Source organism: Haplochromis burtoni, unplaced genomic scaffold (assembly GCF_018398535.1).
Source record: "Haplochromis burtoni strain Fernald_Lab_line unplaced genomic scaffold, NCSU_Asbu1 Contig_153, whole genome shotgun sequence".
In the NCBI taxonomy this organism is placed as follows: domain Eukaryota; kingdom Metazoa; phylum Chordata; class Actinopteri; order Cichliformes; family Cichlidae; genus Haplochromis; species Haplochromis burtoni.
In genome coordinates this window covers 1,143,180-1,157,618 of record NW_024582514.1, presented here as the reverse complement: position 1 = coordinate 1,157,618, position 14,439 = coordinate 1,143,180, and the positions used below count along the sequence as shown (strand labels likewise).

At 43.0% G+C, this 14,439-nt stretch overlaps 2 protein-coding genes across 2 annotated transcripts in view; both read right to left on the bottom strand.

Annotated features, from left to right (window-relative positions):
• Positions 1–951, bottom strand: part of pak4 (p21 protein (Cdc42/Rac)-activated kinase 4) — a 45,507-nt gene extending 44,556 nt beyond the window's left edge. Inside the window, exon 1 of the mRNA XM_005932631.3 lies at positions 734–951. The gene's annotated coding sequence lies outside the window, so the exon portion shown is untranslated. The remainder of the gene's footprint in view (positions 1–733) is intronic.
• A 10,529-nt stretch (positions 952–11,480) lies between these two features.
• LOC102306325 (putative transmembrane protein INAFM1) lies at positions 11,481–14,259 on the bottom strand. The gene has a single exon (XM_005932630.2). The coding sequence runs from the start codon at positions 13,909–13,911 to the stop codon at positions 13,627–13,629; it is 285 nt and encodes a 94-aa protein (XP_005932692.1). The 5' UTR covers positions 13,912–14,259; the 3' UTR covers positions 11,481–13,626.
• Positions 14,260–14,439: the final 180 nt, after the last annotated feature.

The following is a 14,439-nucleotide window of genomic DNA, read 5'->3' as shown; positions in this document are numbered from 1 at the left end:
ATGGTGTGCCCAGCACCAACCGCACGACCTTACAAACACAAACCCCCTTTCCTCTTACTGCACACTCATGAAGCACAACACAAATGCAATCCATAACATGACATCCGCCAGCCAAGAGGAAAAGAAGCGGGAGGGGGAAAAGAGACTAAAAAGGAGAATTCATTCATGCACGAGAGAGAGAGAGAGAGAGAGGGAGCAGCTTAATATCCTATTTTCCTGCTTTAGCCTGCCCACACAAACAACTCAGTCCTCCTTCACAGGTGAAAACGGAAGTTCACCGTGATCCTGATTATCAGGAACCAGCTGAACTTATCGGAAAGCAGACTAGCAGACTCAGAGTTACCAGAACCCGTTTGTCTCCTGGGTGTGCAAAAATGAACCATCCTGTGAGCTTATGAGATCTTAGCAAAGGAAGACAGTTTGAACCTAAAGTTAGCTTCACATTTTAATTGTTTAACAACTTTCACAAGTGGCCCTCAGATTTTTTTTTCCACAGCTCAGACACGATTCGCTTTAGTCTACGCTTTGAGTGATTCATCAGCTAACACACAAACACAAGGAGAGCAGACTCAAGGAGGCTGCTCCGGTATCCTCACACCCGGACTGGCCGGACCGACCAGAGCGCAGCTAACGCTAGCCTCCGTTAGCGGCTCAGCGGGGAGCGGAGACGCGCCACAAGCTAACCCACAGCACGGTCCGGTAACCGAAGTCAGAGCCACGCGGGGATACTTACCAGGGATGTCCCAGGAAAACTTTTTCTGCCGACCCCGCGACGTACTTGGAAACTCTCCAAAAATCAGAAGGGCGGGAGCGGACTAACTTCAGGGCAAACTGTGTGATATTAGCCGAAGTCTTACTTTCCCGACGCCATGTTGAACAGAGGAAACTGGAACATCCGGGAAACTGAAACCAATCTCCATGGAAACCGAGTTAGCGACGGGCTACCGGGAGACGACTCTTCTTCGGCTTTTTTTCTTCTTCTTTGTGGTTGGTAAACATTACCTCCCACCGGTAGACTGCACTATTTTTATTCTTTATCCCGCTGCTGTAACACAATGATATGTTCACATACGGCTTCTTCTTGGCATGACAAAGATTTGCTCTGCACTCTCCATATACCTTACATCCAGCTGCTTTAAAATCACCAGCTAACCTAACATGCATGCCTTTGGACTGTTTGAGGAAGCTGGAGTAACAGAAGAGATCCCACGAGGGCACAGGGAGAACATCTAAACTCCAAACCTCCAGAAAGGTCTCAGCCAACCTGGGAATTTGAACCTTTCAGTAAACCCCTTTGCTAACCACTTCAAGATGCTTTCCATAAGAGAATTGTCTAAGTTTATATCTTGAGAGTTAATGTAAGGTTACAACAAGAGAAACGAACAAAAAAATACAATTTTTAGAAGAAATGTATTGATCTCATGGCAGTAGAGTGTGTTTTAATGTTACAGTGACTAAACACAGTGGTATAAAACAGTCTGTTTTACAAATGTAGCCAATCGTCATATTTGCGGGACTGATGGAGTCTCATGCAGAGGCACCTCCAGAATTTTTTCATAGAGGGCCACTAAAAATACTGGGGTCCCACACCAAAAACAGAAATTCCAGTTTTACCATGCTGTTGTCAAATATATTTTTGGGGGGTGGCTAGTTTTGTTTTGTTTTTTTAATCTACCATGTCCAAGCAATGCAGGCACACATACGTACATGCATTAATATGTAGAATATGCAGTAAATTCTGATAAAACAGAGACAATTCAATCAATAACAGGGACAAACAACCTCACTATGAGGTCATATGGTAGGTTTTATCTTAACTTTAGTAAATAAAACTGTGGCAAATGGGGTTGGTTGATGATTCACCAGGAGAGACGGGAACAAAACTTGCTGATACAGCGCCAGGCTCCTATTGGGCCCTGTGTGATGCAGAGGTGGTGATGGATAGGTGGGACTACAGCCTTGAGAACAGATACTTGGATGCAATTTGACTTTCTGTGCCAGGCAAAGTTGGAGCGACATCATTCCTCAGTATAAGTTCAGGGACAAGTCATCGCGTTGCAGCTGTTGCTGCTGTTGCTGCTGTAGGAGATGAGGAAAGCGAGGAAGGTGGGCGGAGAGATAGGAGAGAGCTAGCTGCACAGTGAGGAGTGCAGATATGTGACAGTCTGCAGGTGGAGGTGATCATCCATAAGAAGCTTCAGGGCAACAGAGGGATAGTTCAGGGTAATTTAGAGCAGCTAAAGCAAATGTTTGCTAAACATTCACAAAGAAGAACTGTTTTTCTCTGCTGAGCTTCAGCACCGCATTGCAGTGAGAACAGCCCAGACAAGCTGTGTCTGAAACAGAACATCCTCACCTTATCCCAGAATAACATATCTGCATACTCTGGGGATCTGTGAATTCACCATTTCCATCACAGCTGGTTCAGAGCTGCTCACGAGTTTGTTAAAGGGGACTGCAACAGTATGCTTACCGTCCAGAAAAAAACACCCCAGTGATGCCGAGCAGCACCGCAGTGCAGCGAGAACGACCCAGAGAAGGTGTCTCTGTTTGGCATTAAGATGAATTAGGACTGTATAAACAACCATATTCATTAATCTGCCACTGAAAGCCCTGATTTTGCTATGTTGCCATCTGAAGACAGAGACTTTTAAAAAACAAATTAAGCTTTTATATCACATCTGTGGTACAAAAAAAGCTCAAAGAATAATTAATCCCCCGAAATGTACAATAATAATCAATTTTTTGTTGTATTTAAAAAAAATAAAATCATGTAAATTAAAATACAGATATTTTTAAGTTACATGAAAAATGTCTGTTTTTACAGATTTCTTTTTATATTTAATAAAGATGTTTAAATCTGTATAAACAACAATGTCACCCAATAATAAGTTCAAATACTGTCCAAGTAATTAATCCAGTTAAAATAAGAGAAAAGTACTGTTGAATTTTACTTTGTAATTTATGCAATATTTTGTATTTTCAGTCCATTCATAATGTGAAAATTTTTTTTACTATGCAAATAAACCAGTTTGTTAAACTAGTAACTGGGTTTATATATAAAAAAAAATCTAACATTTTTGACTATACAAACATAAAGTTAATGGTTTTACTTCAGAAAATGTAAATGCAACATACTGTCAATTACAGATCTTTTCTAGTATATACTGATTGATCATATTTGATTCCACGTAAAATCATGTCTATTTAGTTGAAATGATAAGAGTGAAATATTCCATGAACCATGTAAACTCATGGTTCAGCAGCAAGTTATTAGTTTCCATGTATATGATGATCTCATCAGAATTTCCTGTGCTGCTACAGATTAAACTACACAACAGGGTAAATTGCATTATGATAGCTTGACCTCAACCAGCAACATCAGTGAAGCAGAACTCAATAAAAATGATTAAATAATGTATAATAATCCTGTGATAGACTGGCCAGCTGTCCAGGGTGTACTCCGCCTCTCACCCTGTGACAGGCTCCAGCAGCATCAGGCTGATCTGGATTAGAATGAATGAATGAATGGATGGATGGATGGATGAACATATTTTTCTGCAGTATCACTTTTCAACTTTAGCTACTAAAGAAAAATGTAAATCTATAATTATGTAAATTTTTACTTAACATTGAGAATTAATTGCAACTTTTAAAAACATTTGTAATCTTGTTTAAAAACAAGTAAACGGCACCATTACGTCATTAACCACATTCCCCTCGTCACTGTAAAAGCCAGGATATTACCTCAGTCTCTTTGCAGTTTCATCTGCACAACACTGACCCCTAGTGATCAAATGCACACACTGCTCTGTCAAGCAGTCAAGCTTTGCTAATAGAGTCATGTCATTATTAGTTTCAGAAATGCTAAAAATAATAATGAAATTTGTGAACTAAAATGTGAAGTTTTATTTTACTCTCAAAGACGTACGTTTCTGTGAATGTTTTATTATTGAACAGCAAATTTTCATATGATGCATTTACCAGATTTCTTCTGCCAATACTAAGTGCATACACCTCTTCTGTTCCCGGTTTCATTGTCTGGAGATGAAACTATCACGTCACCCTTATTTTCTGTCATATATTTACTGTTACAGTAGTCGGTGATCATATTAAATGTCCCTGAAACCTAAACACACGGAGCTGGAAATGAGCAGGAAAGGTCACCTTTGAGAGTTTCTCTCGGTGGAAACATCTTCCCATTTAGATAGTCTTGCTTACTGTATTAATATGTTGAGGAAAAACCTACATTAATCTCTTAACCTGCTAACCTCTAATGACAATCAGCTGATTATAACTTCACTTGCAGCCTTAGCAGAAATTTATATAACTAGAGGTTTCTTTCAGCGAGAGTTTGATCATTTATTTCTGCAGTGGAAGCAAATTTGTTACATTTTAAGTAGCAGCTTTTTTGTGTCCCATTGCAGATTTGGATCAATACTTTGCTCATTTTCTGGTGTCTCTCCAGCTTATTTACAGGCTTTGTTTGTCCTGGGAGACGTGTGTGTTTGCTGAGCATGCTCCTCTTTTCCAGCTTTGCTTCTGCATGTATAGATAAATCTATATTTACTAATTTCCTTTATACAGCGAAATCACATTTGTCCTTTACAATTCCTGCTTTTCCTCTCATTGTGGTTTCTAACTCTTAGGGAAAAGATATAGTTAACCAGATCTCAGCTGTGTTTTATAAACTGAGAACAGATGGTTTTCTCATGTTTCACTGCATTAAAGAAGTGTGGAGGAAAGTAAAGGCACCAACATCTGAGGGACTACAGGTTGGACTCTGTGATTAAAATGTGAAGCTGCTCAAACAGCTTTCTTAAATGAATCCACAGGTCAGCAGTTTGTCGAGCCGCCTCGCTGGTTTACATCCTCTTATGAGGTAATGAAAGCCCTGAATGGATGGTACAAAGCAGGACTTCATCATCAATCCTTCCAGTGTTCACTGGGCATCTAATTACTTTAACAGGGGGTCAAATGTATATTGGACAAAGGTGAAATGTAAAATGTAGTCTGGCCTGTTTCATAAGACGTCACAAATTCCAGGTTTTGCTGCCTGTAGACTGTAAATGCAAAACCATAAAATCAGACATTTATTGTTGTCATTTGTACTGTGAAAAATGCCTGTGCAGTAAAACAGAAATAGTCATGGTGTAAAAGCTCAAAAGATTTTTCAAGGTAAGAAAAGAAACAATCAAAAGAAAAATATAGCATGAAACACGCACTAAAAGCAAACAAGGAACAAAAACTCGGCAAAAAAATGCTAATCCACATACATCCAAAATAAATTCTGCAAAAGATAAAACATTCAGAATGCTCCTGAAATATTTCTTTAAACTCCAAACCTTGTATTGAGTTCAAAAAGCATCTTGAGACCTTTTCAAATGTTGTTGTTTTTTGTTGTTGTTGTTGTTGTTGGCCTGGAGATCTGTTCCTCAAGAAAGTCTGGCTACTTGGAGGCAAAATATAAAGGAATGATGAATGAACACAATACTGTACCCACAGCATATATATCAAAACAAAGAGCAGAAAATTGTATTTCTGACACTAATGAAATATTTTGAGGTGATATTGCTAAATATTTAAATAAATAGAAAGCATGCCCCAATGAAGCACAATTAAAAACACAACTGAAACTGTGAAGGATGCATTTGTTAAATGTTTTGCCTACACACGCGCATGAGCTTCAGTGACATCCCATTATTAATCCACAGGGTTTCATATGATATCAGCATACCATTTACAGCTATAACAACTTTAACACTTCTGGGAAGTCTTTCCACAAGGTTGAGAAGTGTTTATGGGAATTCTGACCATTCTTCCAGAAGCGTATTTATGACAATGATGCTGGAGGAGAAGGCCTGGCTGTCAGTATTCACCCTAATTCATCCAAAAGCCTTCTATCAGGTTGAGATCAGGACTTTGCAGGCAAGTTCTTCCACACCAAACTCGCTTGTCTATGTCTTTATGGACCTTGCTTGGTGCACTGGTGCACAGTCTGTTGCCACAAAGCTGGGAGCATGAAGTTGTATGGAACCAAAACGACTCCACACCATAATCCGTCTCTACTGCTCTAGAGTCCAGTGGCAGTCAGCATATGATGTAAGGCTTGGATGCAGCTGCTCATCACATGACTATGCACTGTTCTTGAGCTGATCTGAAGCCACATGAAGTTTGGAGTTCGTTAGCGACTGACTCTGTAGAAAGTCGGCGACCTCTGCGGACCATGCGCTCCCAGCATCCACTGACCCCACTCTGTAATTTTCTGTGGCCTCCCACTTCATGGCTGAGCTGCTGTCATTCCCAGTTGCTTCCAATGTATTATAATAACTCAAATTGTATTTGTCACACACACAACCATACACAGTATGACATGAGGTGAAACGCTTGTAGCTGTGCAGTGCCCGACCATTAAATGACAGTAGGTTTACAGTAAGATTTACAGAAAAAATTTACAGGTTACTACAAAAATTTACAGCTTCAACTTAGAAATTTACAATAAAAATGTGCAAATAACAGTTTACGCAAGATGTTATTAGTCAAAAGAAATTATATATTATAGGAAGTGTGCAAGAAGAAAAACCAGAGTGCGTGTGGTGATGTGATGTGTGTGGGAGAGTCCAGTCCTACACCTGGTTCAGGGCCCGAATAGCCTGGGGGAAGAAGCTCCTCTTCATTCTCTGTTTCGGCCTTAAGGGAGCAGAAGCGCTTCCCAGACCTCAACAGTGAGAAGAGTCCATTGTTGGGATGGGAGAGGTCCATCATAATCTTCCTAGCTTTGGACTTGCACCAAGTTCTTTAGCACCCTCAGTGGCAGATGGAAGTCTCTAAGTCTTCTGAGGAAGAAGAGACGCTGACGGGCTTTCTTAACCAGGGTGTTGATGTGACAGGACCATGACAGGTCCTGAGTGATGTGGACACCCAGGTATCGGAAACTGTCCACTCTCTCCACTGGCGTGCCACTGATGATGAGGGGTTTGTAATTCCTCGCCTGCTTTGTAGTGAAGTCCACGATCAGCTCCTTAGTCTTGCTGATGTTTAGGAGGAGGTTATTCTCCTGGCACCAGGTCTCCAGGTTCCTAATCTCCTCCAGGTAGGCCGTCTCGATGTTGTCGGAGATCAGGCCCACAACAGCAGTGTCGTCAGCAAACTTGACAATGGAGGTGGTGTCTGATGTGGCTATACAGTCATAAGTGTACAGTGAGTACAGCAGGGGGCTTAAAACACAGCCCTGAGGCGCTCCAGTGCTGAGTGAGATGGAGGGGGAGACTTGTTTTCCCACCCTCACTGATTGGGGTCTGTCTGTGAGGAAGTTGAGGATCCACTGACACAGTGATGAGCTGAGTCCTAGATCCGTCAACTTCGTGAAAAGTTTAGATTGAATTATTGTGCTGAACGTCCACAAACATAATCCTAACATAATTCCCTCTGCCAGTGTCCAGGTGACTCAGGGATGTGTGGAGCAGGTGAGCTATGGCGTCGTCTGTGGAACGATTAGTCCGGTAAGCAAACTGAAGTGAGTCGATGGTGGCAGGAAGTGAAGAAGTGATGTGATCTCTCATCAGTCTTTCAAAACACTTCATCACAATTGAAGTCAGTGCTACTGGACGGTAGTCATTGTGGCATTGGGACAGGGACAATGATGGACTCTTTGAAGCACATAGGAACCACAGCTTGGGCCAGGGAGAGGTTGAAGATCTCTGTGAACACCGGTGCTAGCTGGTCAGCGCAGGCTCTCAGAACCTGGCCAGGTATTGCATCTGGTCCTGCTGCCCTCCTGGTGTTCACCCTCCTGAAGGTGTTCCTCACTGCATGCTCTGTGATGATGAAGGCATTGTCTTCACTGGTGCACTCCATGTGCGCAGCGAGCATAAAACGTGTTCAGCTCATCAGCCAGTGAAGCGTCGGCATTCATACCACTAACAGCTGACTGTGGAATATTTAGTAGCGAGGAAAGTTCACGACTGAACTTGTTCCACAAGTGGGATCTTCTCACAGTCACACGGTGGAATTCGCCGAGCTCCTGAGAGCAACTCATTCAAATGTTTGTAGAAGCAGTCTGCATGCCTCGGTGCTTGATTTTATACACTTGTGGCCCTGGGAGTGGTTGGAACACCTGAAGTCAGTGGTTTGGATGGATGAGTGAATACTTTTGGTAATAAAGTGTAGTTAGAAGCTCCGGATTTAGAAATAACACGAAAAGAGTGTGATGTTTGCTGTATCCTGTGAAATACTGTTGAAGTGAAGTAGCTGACCTATGTGTTTATCAGTGTAATGATGAAAACTATTCTGTTATCTCATGTTTCACTTCCTCAAACGGCCTTTTCTGCACTTAGAAAGTTTAAGAACGATGACAGAAACTGATCAGCCAACTGCTTTGAGTCTATTTTGGAGAATATTATGAAGTGCACAGTTCCTGCGGATTAAAACTGCCATAAATGAATGATGAATGTCGACTCTTACATTTTTCCATGTGGGCTGCTGTTTCGGGAGCATGGAGAGCAAAGATGACAAGAGAAAGGGAGGAATCACTGAACCCAGAGGCTGATGCAGATGTGCGAACAGCTGGCTCAGGCTGCATGCAGCACGGCCTTTGCTGCTTGTTGCTGCTGCGGTTCGGACAGGATGGCGAGCTCTGCTGAGTCATGCGAGGCTCGTCTGCAGCTTGTGAGAAGGAACAAGCGCTGACAACCTCAGCTGTTAATTTAATTATTGATCGAGGGAGGCACGGCGACCCGCGCACTGTCACACGCTCTGCCCTGAGCCGCTACAAATAATAGATAGAGGAAACTCCCTGGAGCCCACTCTGATGAGATTTTGTGTGTGCGTAAACGGTGATGAGAGCGAGCTGGCTCGAGCACAGCTGCTTATTGGCCTCATGTGTTTCTCTTTTATTCCTAATCCAGGGGAAAACGCGGGTTAACAAGAGCTGTATGGGTGGGATGAAGCGCACGCTGACATTTTTTAGTTCTGAGAGCCCATCCTGTGTTTCAGCTGATTATAATTCAGCGTGAGACCGTAAATATAAAAAGATGCTTTGTAGCATCAGAAAAATGTCACACTTTAGCTTTTATTGACACACAGTTGCAGGAAAAAAGAAAAAAAAACGTCCTCTGACCACCATGACAGCTGTGCAGGTTTCACGCTTAATTGATTTTTATTTCCTGCTTTGACTTTGTTGATATTTTCGGTTTGTCCTGCAGTCCCCAGTTTGCCCACTGTGTCCCAGTCTGTCAGCGTTTCAGTGCCTCTCCTGTCTCTGTTATCATGCTGTCAGTTATTTGTCTTGAGGTTATTTTAGGTTGGTTTTCTGCTGTGTTGTGTTTTTGTTTTTAATTCCTGTCTTTGTGCTTCTTCTGTTCCCTGATTGCCTTCAACTGGCCTTTATCCCTGTCTGAATTATATGCGTTTCCATCGGATTCTACTTTGTGCTACCGTGTGATTTTGTTTATTTGGACTATTGATCAGCCAATAAAGGCTTTTGTTAGAAAGAGGTTTGCTGATGCTCATCACACTGGAAAAACACTCCAGAACTAACTCTAACGGTCTGCACCACACAGCAGAGCTTATTATTTTCCCGAAAGAAAGAAACAAGTCTAGCTCTGCGACTCCCATTAATTGCAGTTTTACTTTTATTTAGGGGGTTGATGGTTTCAGAGGATGGCTCTGCTAGGTGCTCAGTAAAGTTTTAGTGTTTAAGCGCAGCCCATTGTGCAGTCACACTGCAGCAGCAGCCTGCAGTTCAGTCCCGTTTCTCAGGGGCACGTGACAGGAGGAGGGAAAGGAGCTGCGACCCTGACTGATCCTGCTGCCTCAGCATTAAAAACTTTGCCACCGTTTCTCTACAGCTTTGCAGTAAAATGTGATTTACAACTGTCATAACTAACATTTTACGGTAATAGCTGCAGAAAGATGTTAATGTTTTAGAATGGCAACCATCTCTCTTTAATGTGCGTGCATAATGGTGCATCATGGCTGGAAGTCACTGTGATCTCAAACAGCACAGCATAATAGCTCGGTAGTTCTTCTTGTCCTTCTGGCTGCTCGCTCTAGAGGTCACCACATCTATTCTTAGCATCTGTCACGCCAATCCTCTGCTTCCACAAATCTCCTCTGTGCTCTTCCTGCTTTCCTCCATATCGATTTGAACCATTTTTATTTGAAAAGCTGTGATAAATAATATTATTTTGGCATTATTAGGCAGAAAAATCTGTCCACATTAACTCCTGGACAGTTCGTTTTCCATAGAAAATCCAACCTGTGATCTTTTTGGCTGTTACTACTCTACTAGCTGTTATAGTGGGAGAGAACGCTGAGGGAACATTTCCAGCATTAATAAGAGCCACCTGCGCCGCAAAGCATCCAACTGAAAGGTACGCAATCATTTCAACTCTGCAAACTCTGGGAATATAATAAAAATAATAAAAATGCAAAACGCGGAGGTGCAAAAAAAATGCAGTTCCTCTAACGGCCACTCGAGGCGGGCTTTAAAGTGGTAACAATTATACATATAGTCTGGTTCAAAGAGTTTTGGCCTCTCATAACATCTGTACAGTGGGTGAATTACTCTATAACTCCTCTATCTGGAAACTGTTAAGGGTTAAAATTAGGGGTGTGGCCACTTTGATTAACAGGGCGCTGTAGTTGCTCTGTCCTGTTGGGCCTCACTTTCGCTAAATCACTCAGTCACTGAACTGGACTTCGTCACCGTGTTTGTGCTGCTGATGCCTAATGGAGCATTTTTAATGCAAATATATGACTAAGTATATGGTCGACTGTGTAAATCAGCCCAGGCAAGTTTGGGCTGCACTTTAAGTGAGTGAACGTCAATAGTTTATTTTAGTCTGTTGCTTAGAAATAATCAGCAGGTATCTGTTTCTGCACATGGTTAGGAAAATATAACATTTTTAGGCTTCCAAACATGGAATCCTAAATCGGTGGATGACCTCACGGTGGTTTATATCCAACTTTTACATACAGTCTATAAGTCTGACAGGTTAAAGCACAGGTTGATGTCGGCACGGCCTACTCCTACTGATCTCTACATGCTGTTTATCCAAAAAGAAAAAAACGATGCACATTAAACAGGACGTGTCACTGCATCCTGCTCCTGTTCTCTGACAACCTTTTTAATCATCAGAGAAGCATCCACCGACAGTCTTCGGTTACCAAAGCACTCTACTTAGATAAACATGAGAAAGGTCAGTGAGGAGAGGGCCAAGCAGCTTTCACACTGAAGAGGCCAGATGTCCTCACACAAGTGTTATTTCCAGGTAATCTGGAGTATCTAACGGCTCTGATTTATAGTGAAAGTGGAGGCTGTGTTGTTTCAGATGCAGGCCAGCACTCCCCTGACGTCAGCTTGGCCTTTTCAGTAAAATGTCCCTGCGTTATTTCAGCACAGGACGACACCAAGCTGCCCGCCCCGTCGCCTGTTTTTGCTCAACTGCTGACAGAAAGACAACACACCCACACTGGAATAAATGCATAGTTTATCATATCATAACAATAAATTCTCAAGGCTACATTGTTAATAAAACAGTCTAGTAGATTTAGCCTAAATTCTGAAGAAGGAAGTGAGGTGAACAAAGCGTGTCATCGAGAAGAAGAGGTACAAATGTGACACTGCATTGAGAATTAACGGTCATTCTGTGCAAGACAACAAAGATGGCTCTAAAAAGGTAAAACTGCTGCAACTACTGAGAGTGATCACCTTGCATTTCATACGGCTACAAGCTACCGAAGATCACAATTTAGGCTACTTCTGCTACAGTACAGTATCGCTTTAAGTTCCTCTAGATACCTGAATAAAAACAGCATTCTGCTGTGAAAAAAGAGAAAAACCAGAAAGTCCTCTATAGGCATGAAAAAAAGAAGTCTCCATTAGTGCAGAGCAGGGTCCTTGAGGAGTTGCAGGGGTTCCTGAAGGGGTTTGTAGGCTGGGGTTTAGGGCTCAAGCACTCTTGTGGGGGGTTTGAGAGTTCTTTGGTGGGGTTTTCTAATGAGGTTTCTCTGGGATCAGCTTCGGGGGTTGAGGGGTCTGCTGGGATGTTCTCCAGGATGTTTAAAGGATCAGGGCACACTCATGATTTCTAAGCTTCCATAAGGTGGAGCATTGGTGTATAAAGTGAATTTTCAAAGGGGACCTCTTATGGTTTTCCTGGTTTTTTTGGCATATATCTCCTGTCCCAGTGCTGGATGCTCATATTCAACACGGACAAAGTTTCAAATAAGGAGGTCAGTGCATGTTCAGGCGGTTTTTTCCCCCTCAGCTCTCTGTGATGTCATAGAGAGTGAGAGAGAGCTCTCAGGTACAGGTCCCATCCACCTGCTGTTTGCATTGGGCAGCCAATTAGAAGAGAATTGATGAGCTGAGGGGCTTCAACAAGGCCATGTGGGAAAAATAAAGATTATTTTGAACTGCTGATCATGCAAAGCTACTCTAGCAGGTTGCCAGAGTGTAAAATACAGAGCTGGAAGTGAACAGGAGAGGTCCAATTTTCACAGGAACGTGAAAGAGTTAAAGCACGGATGGACTCATGGGCGACCAACTGGGCACAGACATTGGTTAGATTTACACTAAGAGGCTAGGACAAGTGTGAAAAAGACACCGAAATCTCAGACTGAATGGTCTGAATGTATGGTGGGTAATTTAAAGAAGTAGCATCTGTGATCTCACTTATAGAAGGAGCAGCAGAAAAATAATCCCTGTTTCTGGTTAGCTGCACATCATAACGAGTGATCTAGAGACTTAATTTTTCTGTTATTTGTTTTGCTTAGAATATGATGGAAGAAATGAAAGCATGCAACATACTGTATGCTCTCAGAACCCAGAGGGTTTTTCCTGTCATCCACCTAAAACTCAAACACATTCAATGAAGAGTCACATAAGAGAGAAAAATCACCAGGTCCTGGAACATTAAAAGCTTCAGCAGACAGCGTTCGATAAAGAAATAATGTGACCTCTGCTGAGGATGTGGCATTCAGATGCAGGACCTTCTTCAATCTGTCATTTTGTAGTGCGATATCTGCTCTCAGTGGTCAGGACTCAGCCTGAGAAGTGATTACTGAAATTTAACTGCAGCACTCATTTACCTGCGACACCTCACGGGGAGTCCCAGAGGAGTGCGGGACCTTTTGCATGTCTGCACCCAGGAGTCCTGCTTCACCTAATCCATCCATGATTTAAAGGATGTAAGCGTGACTCTCAGAATAACCAACATTTACAGGCACACAGCCACAAATCAGAGGGAAGCAGCCCTAAAAGATGCCAGGTGTGTGTTCCTAAGGCTTGCTCTCATTGGACAGACGAGTTCAGTGAAATGAAAAACAAAAAACCATAAACCCCCTCAGGACTGGGTGTTGGGGTGAAGCTGGAAAGAAAAATCCCCTCCTCCTCCTCTCCACCTGCATCCTGCATGCGGAACACTGATGCATCCCGGCAGCACCTGCCCCCCTCTGTCCTCCCTCAGGTCCTCAGTCAGCATCCCAAACTCTGGATGCAGTCATGTCTGTCTGTGTGCCGTCATCTCTCATCCATCCATCCGCCGCCGCCGCATCCTTGTGTCAGGTGTGTGCAGTCACTTATTTAATGCGTGCGTGCGTGCGTGCGTGCTGTAAAAGTCATCAAGGCTTCGCCAGGCACACGTTCTGGTTCGGGTTCTGGTTCGGTGTCGCGGTGATGTTGTCCGCTTTGCCCGGCGTCCAGAAGAACACGTAGTAAATGACCAGGATGAACGCGGCCACGGACACGCAGAGGAAATAGGCGATCGCCATCGCCACTTTCACCCAGATCTTAGTTGACATGTTGGCGTGTTTGGCCCGCAGCTCTCCGGGGTAGCTCGGCCTCCGGTTCATGTCCCCGTTCAGCTTCTCCACGGTCATGTTGCCCTGTCTGCTGGCCGCCTTCATCTCGGTATCAGCGCTGAAGTCTTACTCAAAGATTGCTCCCCTGCTGACTGTTGTGCGTTCATCGGAGTCTGCAGACGCTGCCGCCCCGCTGCGCTCCTCCGGGCCCGGATCAGGACGCAGACGCTTCAGGTTCTCTGGTGCGTCTCCGCGGGATGCTGGAGCTCCCTGAGCCCTCCGTGCGCACAGGGCAAACTGAACTCAGGAAGATTTGCTCCGCTATCAGCTGGATGGGACCGCTAGTAATCTGCTCTGAATTAAAGAAGTCATTTCCGGCGTGTCTTTTCAAAGTAAAACGAGTGATAAACGTACATAGCTCGAGAATCAAGGTTATTATAGTGAACTAAAAATAAAAATAAAACTAGATGTGAAAAAACATTTTTGCTAACTAAAATAATTAGAAGAAAGTTACATGATGAATTTAGAACGACTAAAATATATTTTTCTCCCAGGCAAAAACAGAGAAGAAAATAATGAACATTAAATATCCAAACAAAGTCTTGATGCATGCTCAATCATCCAGGTAAGTAA